Source organism: Abramis brama (assembly GCF_963993115.1).
Source record: "Abramis brama genome assembly, chromosome: 7".
NCBI lineage: Eukaryota > Metazoa > Chordata > Actinopteri > Cypriniformes > Leuciscidae > Abramis > Abramis brama.
Genome location: NC_139969.1, coordinates 27,719,729 through 27,731,903, shown reverse-complemented (window position 1 = coordinate 27,731,903; position 12,175 = coordinate 27,719,729). Strand labels below are relative to the sequence as shown.

Genomic DNA, 12,175 nt, shown 5'->3' with positions numbered 1-12,175 from the left:
CAATTTTGAGCGTGGCATGGTTGTTGGTGCCAAACGGGCCGGTCTGAGTATTTCACAATCTGCTCAGTTACTGGGATTTTCACGCACAACCATTTCTAGGGTTTACAAAGAATGGTGTGAAAAGGGAAAAACATCCAGTATGCGGCAGTCCTGTGGGCGAAAATGCCTTGTTGATGCTAGAGGTCAGAGGAGAATGGGCCGACTGATTCAAGCTGATAGAAGAGCAACTTTGACTGAAATAACCACTCGTTACAACCGAGGTATGCAGCAAAGCATTTGTGAAGCCACAACACGCACAACCTTGAGGCGGATGGGCTACAACAGCAGAAGACCCCACCGGGTACCACTCATCTCCACTACAAATAGGAAAAAGAGGCTACAATTTGCACGAGCTCACCACAATTGGACAGTTGAAGACTGGAAAAATGTTGCCTGGTCTGATGAGTCTCGATTTCTGTTGAGACATTCAGATGGTAGAGTCAGAATTTGGCGTAAACAGAATGAGAACATGGATCCATCATGCCTTGTTACCACTGTGCAGGCTGGTGGTGGTGGTGTAATGGTGTGGGGGATGTTTTCTTGGCACACTTTAGGCCCCTTAGTGCCAATTGGGCATCGTTTAAATGCCACGGCCTACCTGAGCATTGTTTCTGACCATGTCCATCCCTTTATGACCACCATGTACCCATCCTCTGATGGCTACTTCCAGCAGGATAATGCACCATGTCACAAAGCTCAAATCATTTCAAATTGGTTTCTTGAACATGACAATGAGTTCACTGTACTAAAATGGCCCCCACAGTCACCAGATCTCAACCCAATAGAGCATCTTTGGGATGTGGTGGAACGGGAGTTTCGTGCCCTGGATGTGCATCCCACAAATCTCCATCAACTGCAAGATGCTATCCTGTCAATATGGGCCAACATTTCTAAAGAATGCTTTCAGCACCTTGTTGAATCAATGCCATGTAGAATTAAGGCAGTTCTGAAGGCGAAAGGGGGTCAAACACAGTGTTAGTATGGTGTTCCTAATAATCCTTTAGGTGAGTGTATATGGGTTGAGTGCACATAAACACCATCATGAAGTCGTAATTACCAGTTCCTTAATCTTTAATGTGCCCATCAAGTGGAGTTGGAATTATTGTAATAATTACGAGATCCGAAGCAGAAACACTTATCTATAATGTAGATAATATATCTATAATCTATATAGAGATCCGTGAGCAAAAAGCAATTTTGTAGTGAATTATGAATTATTTTTGCAAGTCAGTCACTCAACTTTCAAGTTTTGCATTATGTAAGACATTTAATTTTGAGACCATGAATAAATAAGTTATAGGAATTAATAATTGTCATTATTTTGAATTTAGGTGTAGTTATTGTGTGATTTATAATGAATGCCTGACTCATTGAAGTTTTAACTTTTTGAGCATTTGAAATAAAGAATTATTGACAAAATCAAATTGGTATTCTTTATAATAAAATGTAATTGTGAATGTTGATGCTATAATTCAATTTGTAGTCTTTTTGTATACCAAGTAAGAATAATATTGAAGCTTTCCAGCGAATTCTGCTCATTGAACTGATTTATGAGGAAACAGACTTGTACAACCAACTGCATTTCCCATTTTTCTCTGTGGCAGCATGAGAATGATAAAATACACAGATAAAGCATCAATTACCCACCTAATGTGCATTCTTTGCTTTTGATTTGGTTTCGTTAGGTTACAGATAAAATGTTTCTTGCTTTGATAAGAAGTTAAATAGAAAGAAGGGAATTTGTGTGTAATTTGAAAGCACAACAGTGGTAATGATAATTTCTTCATAAGTATGAACTTTCCAGGAGAACTTGAATGCAGCATTAGGTCTGCTCTGATAGGGCCACAGTCAACAGGGAAACAATGATTAAAAAAACAATGCTAAATGCAAATCTAAAAATACAAATAGCCATATACATGTGAATAGTTACAACAGAAAAATGTATAAGCTCAACAATGTTTAAAAATCGATATGCACTGTGCATTTCTCATATTCAGCATCTTCAGTTGTAGTTTGTCGAACACAATATGCTTTTTCATTGAATTATTAGCTGCCAACAGCATAAAACCATCAATAAACACTGCAGTGATATGTTAATGTGCTAAATGACTGTCCACTTCTCATGCTCAGAACCTTAATAACATATTTGGCTCAGTTTTTGTTGTTTTATGCATTAGTCTGTTAAAATGTGTATCCATTTACAAAAATGTAAATATTCAGCATATGTCGTGTTAATAATATTGCATATTTGTTGGTTCTATGCTGTTAATACTTTTTTTAATATTTGATTTTAAGGAATTTTTTTGTTTTCATTTGTACAATAAAAAAATGTTGGTAGAGCGCTGGGCTGCCTCTTGAAGCATGTGAAATCTGGGTTCTGAAGCAAAACGAGTCAAAACCTTTGCACTAGAGTATACTTGTAGATTAAAAATACACTGCCATTATTTATGATGGAGGTATCATAGCGCCTAGCCATTTTAATAGAATATGTTTCTCCTCACTCTCATTCTTTGCCGATGTCTGCAACCCCTGCTGGTTTTAGCAGATAAGCTCTGTTTGTCTGAAAAGTGGTGATGCACTGTTTTGATGCTTTGCCAAAGCAGACCTTGAAAGGCGGTGGGATTAATGAGCCTGAATTTCATTACTCTTTGCGTAACGGAGGAGCGGTGACCTCCATTACCCCTACAACATCACCAGGATACTTAACCCTGTTGACTAAACAGCGTTTAAATAAACCGAACAAAACCTTAGATGCCACGCCACATTCAATTACATTTGCCCTCATTATACTGTTTGAAGCTCTTTTTTGTGATATTTGCTCCAGATCCTAAAATGTTTCTCCATCATTTAGATTTGATCTGCCATAAATAAAAATGTAAAAATAAAAAATGACAGGGGAACAGCCTAGGTATTGTTGGAGTTGAAGTGAAAATCAAGAAATGTCATGAAAAATCATTTTTGGCACCTTTAACAAGCATTTGTCTCATCTACAGGTTCTCTCTTGGCACTGGGCTGCATCCTGACTGGATGCTAATATTATTTTTCGTCCATACGCACCTGACAGTGACAGTTACTCTGGGATTACTTCTCATTCCAAAGGTGATTATTATCCTTGTCCTTAAATCTATAGAATATAGAATAGAAATCTATTGAACTGCTTATGGTTATGTTTTTAATGAAATATTCATAGTTTGTTTCATCCTTCACTGCAGTTCTTGTTCACTGGAACTCATACCCGGGAGGATATAGCCACAGAGGCTTATGAAGAAGAGCTGGATATGGGTCACTCAGGCTCCTGCCTGAACAGCAGCATTACATCAGCCTGGAGTGAGCACAGTCTGGACCCTGAAGACATTAGGGTAAGACCTGTTTACTGGCCCTTGATCATTTACACACACATGTTGGGTTTCCATGTTTTATGGGAACTTTCAAGTATGGTTGGAGCCGATAGTGTCGTGATTAGTGCCCTGACACACAGCGTAGTTGCGCTTTGGGTGACTGGAGTTCGAACCCCAGCTCTTGGCCCTTTCCAATCCTGTTTTCCTCTTTACTTCCTGTCCACTTTCTACTATACTATCTAATAAAGGCAAAAACACCCAAATAAAATCTTAAGAAAATGATGTTTTTCACTTAAAGGGATAGTTCACATAAAAATGAAAATTATCCCATGATTTACTCACCCTCAAGCCATAGGTGTATATGACTGTCTTCTTTCAGACGAACCCAGTCGTAGTTATATTTAAAAATATCATTGCTCTTCCAAGCTTTATAATGGTAGTGAATGGCGGTCCTGATTTTGAAGTCCAAAAAAGTGCATCTGTCCATCATAAAAGTAATCCATACAACTCCAGGGGGTTAAAAATCCAAAAATGCAGCGGGTCCACCAGACCCACGAACACTGGCTGAATAACAAAAATATGAACACCACACAAGGGTTTATAAAGGCCTTCTGAAGCAAAAATATCCATATTTAAAACTTTATAGACTAAAATAACTAGCTTCTGGCAGACAGCCTACGCAAGTTGACTTACGCCAAAAGAGTAACCCCTGACGTGATGTATGAAGTAGGATGTAGGAGTATCGTAAGTTCTGACGCCATTTGCGGTTTAAAGAAATGGGTCTGGGCAAAAAACTCAAGATCCTCTTCTCTTATATCGAAATCCTCAGACAAAAATTCTTGTTTTAGACTAATTTGTAACCGTGTTTTATTTTGCACTATCGTCTGCGCTTTTGTTTTTTGTCAAAACGTCATGCGTCAGGTCAGGGGTTACTCTTTCGTCATAAATCGATGCATATGGCTGTCTGTCGGAAGCTAGTTATTTTAGTTTTAAAATGTTTTAAATATGGATTTTTTTTTTTTTACACAAACGCATCGCTTTGCAACAAAAATGCCTTTATTAACCCCCGAAGCCGTGTGGAGTACTTTTATGATGGATGGATGCACTTGGGCATCTAAATCTTGTCTCCCATTCACTGCCATTATAAAGCTTGGAAGAGCCAGGATATTTTTTAATATATCTCCGATTGTAATCGTCTGAAAGAAGAAAATTATATACACCTAGCATGGCTTGAGGGTGAGTAAATCATGGGGTAATTTTCATTTTTGGGTGAACTCTCCCTTTAATACATATTTTAATTAAGTTGTTTTTCTACAAGTGATACAAATAGGAAAATCTTGATTATGTAGTTTTTGTGTGTGTGTGTTCTTTGCCTTTGTCAGGAGGAGCTCAAGAAACTCTATTCCCAACTGGAGATCTATAAAAGAAAGAAGATGCTGGCTAATAACCCTCACTTACAGAAAAAACGCAGTTCCAAGAGGGGACTTGGACGGACACTTATGCGCCGTATTACAGAAATACCTGAGACAGTGAGTCGCCAGTACAGCCGAGAAGATCGAGATGGAAGTGACCATGGGAGTAACAGAAGCACCCTGAGGAGAAACCCCTTTGACCCGTCTCACTCTGGGAAGTCAAGGGAAGAATCCCTGAAGAGCAAGATGTTCTCACTGAAGAGATCTCATAGCTATGACCATACACATGACCAAGGTGGGGAAACCAATGGGGTGCCTGAAGATAAAATGGAGAACTCTTCTACTGAGGCTTCTCTGCTTGACACCTTGATGGGCCGGAGGTCCAACAAGAAGAACCATGAGGCGCCAAAGGTTGAGTTAGCTGAATCTACTGAGTCAGTGCCCTTAGTGTGCAAGTCCGCCAGTGCACATAATTTAGCACCAGAAAAAAAGTCTGCACATCTTCGGACCTCTATGTTACAGAAGTCACTGTCTGTCATTACTAACGCCAAAGAAAGGACACTGGGCATTGCGGGGAAGACTCACAGTGTGGAAGATGCCAGTAAAAAGGGTCTTAAAGCAAGGGATAGCACAGCGCTTTCAGAAGTCACTGAATCCCCTGAGTGTTTTCCAAAAATGATCATCAGCCAGTCGGTTGAGTACACCAAAACGCCTAGTAAGATGGGCATCATGAAGCAGCAGGTGAGCGGCAGTCAGCCCTCCATTTGTTCTGAACCAGGGAAGAGCAAGGACCTGTACGACCTCTCTGAGGTGTGCCCCTGGGAAGTGGAGGAGTTACCCACTCCATCGGAGGGGAGGGCCCAAAAGCATGTTTCCATTGCCCCCTCTGAAACCACCACGATCCATGGAAGCAGTGCAAAAACTGGACACAAGTCTCAACACAAACAAAAAGGTTTGGGCCAATCTCCGTCAAATCGTCGTCGCTCCAGAGATAAGACTGGGGACAGGGATGAAGGGAGGAAGCCTAAATCACCTCTCAACCTCACTGCCCACAAAGACGCTAGTCCATGGAACTTCGAAGATCCATCTGGCCAACAAATGGAGCCTGTAGGACTGTCCCCTGAGAGAACAAGACGCAAGAAAAGTGTCACACCCACAGATGGAAAGCCCAGGATGGTCCTCTCAGATATCTCAAAGTCCACAGGAAGCCTTTTGCAGCCTCCAGCTCTCATGGTGGATATCTGCCCTTGGGATTATGATCCCCCTCTGTCCCCCAACAAGGACAAGACTTCCAGCCCCACGCACCATTCAAAGAGAAGAGATTCTTGCTCGAAAAGAAAAGGATCCTGCTCTTCCAAAGAGAAAGCTAAGGATAAAGAGGATGATAAACGAAGTTCCAAGAGCAAGGAGCGGAGAAGCTCCTCAAGCAAACCTTCTGAGAAACGACGCACAAGCCAATCATCAGAGGGAGACCAAGCTGCTATGGTGGCATCTGGCAGGAGAAGGAGCTCTACTAGAGACACCACCATCAGCAGCAGTAAACGTCCTGAGGTTTGCCCATGGGAGACAGAGCCATTGCCAAGTGTTACCTCAAATGATAAACACACTCCAACAACTGAGAACCACACAACACAAACACCGTCCTCTTACCTCAACATGGCTGAAGTTTGTCCATGGGACTTTGATGAGAAGTTGTCAGGGAAGAGTGCCTGATACAATACTCACAAAACTAGACCACTCCAGTAGGATTTCTGAAATGGCAGATTCCATATTTGAAAGGCCTGTTCACACCAAGAAAGTTAACTGTAACAATAATTGGCTTCCACACCAACACCTAATGATAACATTCTGTATAATATAAGCGAGTGCTGATCATGTCGTCTGATGCTTTAAATACTCAAGCTCCTTAAAGTCGGGTGGATTCTGACAATTTTTTATTGTTCATCAGCCGGGGAAAAAATTGTTCTTAAAGTGATTCCAATGATATCATTCCTCTGTCGTTAAAGTTATAGCTGTGGTGTGGTCTTTGATATTCTTATAGAATTTGAACAATGATTCAAACTTTACAGTTATCATTGTAGTTATTGTTCTTGGTGTGCACAGGCCTTTAGCCTTATGTTTGCACTTATTTACTTAAAGTTTTCAATGCTTGTTAATGTAAAATTTCATCTACAAAAAAAATTATTTGCAAATGGTTTTCAATTGAAATTAAACTACAGTGCCTTGCAAAAGTGTTCAAACCCCTTTCATTTTCAGTTTCAAGCTTGATATTTTTATGTATTCATTTATATCAATAATTTTTATGTGACTTTTATTTCATTCTATTTTAGCGTTTCCAGATTTTTTCCCCCCAGAAGGACAGTTTAAAAAAGAAAAGGTGTTTTTTTTATAATACAATGGATGTATACAATGGATACACTTTTTGTTCAGTTATCAAGAAGTGGAAACTACACTTCCAGACTACTGAGACACTGTGTAGAAAAGTTCAGCCCCTAAATAATGCCATCAATCTCTTTGAAGGATGTTTTTTCAGTAAGGACTTGAGTGTCATGTGAAAACAGACTAAATAATGATATATATTAAATGAAAAACTATTTCATGGTTCTCTCTATTCTTTCTAATAATAATAATTTTAAATAATAATTTTAAAATGCAGATGTAAATTAGCCTATGGCTAACTCTGGTACAATGCATCAAATGGTAACATTTATGTTGGAAATTGTACATGGTCCTTAATAAAGAAAAAAAAAAAAAGAAAAAACTACAGGAGCTTTGTAATTCAGCAAATGACAGAATTTGTTTTTAGGGTTTGAATACCTTCACAAGGCACAGTCAGAAAGAGTGGGGTAAGATGAGACACCTCCTGTATCTAGGAAACTGCAATTTTTATGCAGTATATTTTAAGGTATAATATTTGGCTTTTCGTGATGGAATTGAGCACACAATCATAACCCTAGGTGTCACCCTTTTTACTCCAGTAAATAATTCTCAGGGCAGGCTTATTATTCATCAATTTTGAAGGTCAGTGTGTAGTTATAATTATTGTATAGACAACATTGTATAGGCTTCATGGTATATCTCCATTGTCATTGCCCAGGAAAAAGATGGTTCAAATAACTTAATACGGTTTTGAACTATAGGTCTTTGAAACCAACATTTTACCAGAAAACAAGCATTTGAGTAACTGATTTAAAATCTAGCCCTTGCAATGTTACCATGTGGCGACAAGCCCCAGTCTCTGCTGCATATCATACATGTTGTGGACTTGGTTAAATATTAACATAATTAACATTATTAACATTGAAATACTTACTACTTTGTGGGGAGAAATTGCTTTAAGGCAAGTTGAGCTTGAACAAGATCATATTTCAATGGCCCTATGTTAAAAATGCTCTCATAATATCAATTAATATTAGATGTCCTGATGTATGAAAACTGGCTCGTCTTACCCCACTCTTGCCTATGTTTTAAAATTTATTGTAAATTTCTAAAATATACAAAACATTTATTTACAACTTTTATGAATAACAATATTCACCTAGTGCCCACTTGAAGTGAGAGTGATGGACAATTATAAGATCTGTCTTATAAAAATGCCCTACAATGTTTTAAACAATCCTTTATTTTATAAAATATACCCAATGAATGGTAAAGACCAGACAACTGTACACCAGCAGTTTGTGATTTAAATCAGTTGTTTCATCATCCTCTGTAAAGCATTTTCTTCAGTAAACTGCATGAATGCAAGTAAAACCTTTTAAATCTATGTTGAATATTGACAGCGAACTACAGTTCAAAGCATTTGTTTGATCATTGCATGGGCACACCTATCTGTTGCATTGTTGTCGGTACAGAATTGTTTTTCCATTTTACAGAAACCTTCTTCTATTCTGTTGTGATTTGTATCAGTATCAACTATTAAGTGATGTCACCCTATTGGTGATTGTTGCATCAGTGTTTACAAAATCACATGCTCTTGCATGACAGTAAGTAGGTCTGTCTTTTTACTGCACATGAAATTCCTAATCAGCAGGAGTGTTGTGAGTCTATTGAATATCTCAAAGCAAAGATATATTCATAACTTCAGTATTATGCAGTTGTTATGCTCAATAGTGATCCACCCTGGAACATTTCTACTGTAAATATATATTGTGTGCTTCTTTGTGATAGCATGTACATACAATACTTCCTGCAATAAACATATCGTGTTCTGATTTTACTGGTTGGCCTCATGATCCTCACCATACGCTTATATTATGTTTTTAATCGTATATCTTTTTTAACTTTATAGTGAGTTTATAATGTTGCTGTTTGAGCATAAACATCTGCAAAGTTAAGACACTCAAGTTCAAATCAAAGCATATTTTATTTTACAGAAATCACTTTTTAAGGACTAACACAAATGGCTGGTATGACTACAATGTGCTTCTTCACGGGTTAGTGATCACTTACCCTAAAATGTATATTTAACCCCGCCTCCGGGAACGCGATTTTTAGATTATCATGACAGAATATGCTAATCAACTATTAGAAGATAGTTAACTACACATCAGCTACATAAATTCATCAACTAACCATTCAGAAATGTCCAGTTGCATTCTACGTTGTCACTTCTTGAGTCTCTCCATCTTTGTCTGAATCCGGTTTGAACATAAAAGGCTAAAAGTTTTTGAAATTTTCAGTGCATGTCTGTGTGAGGTAATCGGAGCTGCTAACACACACAAGCTGTTGAAGCTCCGCCCTCTGTGCCGGGAGCAGCAACTCATTTGCATTTAAAGGGACACAAAAAAACGGTGCGTTTTTGTTCGCCCTCAAAAAGTGACCATTCGATAAAAAAATAAAAAAAAGTGACCAAGCTATAAAAATATCTGTGGGGTATGTTGAGCTAAAACTTCACATACACACTCTGGGGACATCAGAGACTTATTTTACATCTTGTGAAAAGGGCATTATAGGATCTCTTAAAACAATTAAGACAACAAGTTAAGTAAAAATATAATGAATATGTAATAGGCCTATAGTGCACAAATCTTTGTTCTAACTCTGATTGGTTGATTGCAAATTTGAATCTTGTCTTTTTGTATTTAAATATGTTTACTCCATTTGCAATTGTGTGTGCCAAAATAGATTTCTTTCAGCTTCATATTTTGACTCTTATATTTCTCCATTCCTCAGGTGCTGCTGGTTTTGTTTTTGTGCCCATCAGTTTGCTCTACTGGTCTTAAAACGGGCTATATCAAGGGAAATCATTTCCATTAAAAAAAGCTTATTTCTAGGATCCATAAAAAGCTATATCATCTCTAATGTAAAAAATTCCACTCAAAAGCAGCCTTTCTCCATATTACAAAAAGAAAATGATCAAGAGTATATCAAAAGAAGAATATCAAAAGAAAATGATCAAGAGTATAGCATCCCGAACCTCAGAATCTTCTGATAAACACAACACATTACACATATCAGCTAGTTGTTTTTTATTGGTCAACATTAGCCAGTTCATACTATGAACCCTAATACACTCGTGCATGCATGGAAATGTGCAACAGAAGACATTATGGGCAAACGCATGAAATCCTTTGTTGATAAACTGAGGGGTGTGAACAACATGATTTAAGCACATTTTGTTTCGAGTTAAAACAAAAAGTAACGCTGCCTCCTTGTGGACGAACTCCTACAGCTCTTCAACAGTTTACGGTGTGGCATGACTGAGAAAGAAGTGCAATTATGAAATGCTATGTTACATATAAATGCTAGGAAACAAGATGGTCAACAGTCTATTAAAAATGTTCAACTAATTAGTTCATTAAATGTGAGGACATGTTTTGCCAATACATTTACATTAGTCATTCAGCACAGCTGTGATGAAGAACATCACAAAGAATTGACAAAATCTGTGTGTGTGTGTGTGTGTGTGTGTGTGTGTGTGTGTGTGTGTGTGTGTGTGTGTGTGTGTGTGTGTGTGTGTGGAACTTGATGTATTATGATATGAGTACTAAGAGCTGGTAGTTTCCATATTCACTGGTTTATATACCATATTTGTGTGTGTTTTTTTTTTAAATGTGAGGACATGTTTTGCCAATACATTTACATTAGTCATTCAGCACAGCTGTGATGAAGAACATCACAAAGAATTGACAAAATCTGTGTGTGTGTGTGTGTGTGTGGAACTTGATGTATTATGATATGAGTACTAAGAGCTGGTAGTTTCCATATTCACTGGTTTATATACCATATTTGTGTGGGTTTTTTTTTTTTTTCAGTTTATAATTCATTATATAAAGACAGACACGTTTATTAAGTCATACCATAAGAATGATGATGAAAATGATAACAAAAGCCACATTATGGTCATTATCATGTCAAGAGATTTATTTTATTTATTATTTTATTATAAGAGATTTAGGTGTTATCGATGTTACATTTGAGAATTACATTTTGTAAATGAATAAATATAACAGTAACAGTAACAGTACAAATTGCAATGATTTTTGTTGTAGCATTTAAAACATTTAATTGACACAACACAACCATGCTATACAGTGGAGAAAATAAGTGAAGGGAGGGTCTATGATTTTTATGGTGATCTAGGTTTATTTTAACGGATAGAGACAGAATATCAACCAAAAAATCCAGAAAAAAACACATTATATATAGGTTATAAATTGATTAGCATTTGATCGAGTGAAATAAGTATTTGATCCCCTACCAACCAGCAAGAATTCTGCCTCCCACAGATTGGTTATGTGCCCATAATAGTCCTGTCACTTTAAGAAAATACTCCTAATGTCCTAATGTCAGTGGACACCTGTCCACATAATCTGTATCTTCCATTCCAACCACTCCACCTCCATGGGCAAGAGCAAAGAGCTGTCAAAGGACATCAGGCACCAGTTTGTAGACCTGCACAAGGCTGGAATGGGCTACAAGACCATCAGCAAGAAGCTTGGTGAGAAGGAGACAACTGTTGGTGCAATTATTCGTAAATGGAAGAAATACAAAATAACCTTCAGTCGCCCTCGGTCTGTAGCTCCATGCAAGATCTCGCCTCATGGGGTACGGATGATCATGAGAAAGGTGAGGGATCAGCCCAGAACACGGGAGGAGCTTGTTAATGATCTCAAGGCAGTTGTAACCACAGTCACCAAGCAAACTATTGGTAAAATACTATGCCGCAATGGACTGAAATCCTGCAGCACCTGTAAGGTCCCCCTGCTCAAGAAGGCTCATGTAGAAGCCCATCTGAAGTTTACCAATGAACATCTAATGATTCATAGAAGGCTTGGGAGAAAGTGCTGTGGCCAGATGTGACCAAAATTAAGCTCTTTGGCATCAAACTCAACTCGTCGTATTTAGAGGAAGAGAAATGCTGACTATGACCCCAAGAACACC

General features: G+C 38.1%; 1 protein-coding gene across 1 annotated transcript in view; it reads left to right on the top strand.

Moving 5' to 3' along the window:
• Nucleotides 1-9,008, top strand: part of gpr158b (G protein-coupled receptor 158b) — a 58,937-nt gene extending 49,929 nt beyond the window's left edge. Inside the window, exons 9-11 of the mRNA XM_084121085.1 lie at nt 3,033-3,138; nt 3,252-3,398; nt 4,760-9,008. Coding sequence (XP_083977211.1) covers nt 3,033-3,138; nt 3,252-3,398; nt 4,760-6,502 — 1,996 coding nt within the window. The 3' untranslated portion in view covers nt 6,503-9,008. The remainder of the gene's footprint in view (nt 1-3,032; nt 3,139-3,251; nt 3,399-4,759) is intronic.
• Nucleotides 9,009-12,175: the final 3,167 nt, after the last annotated feature.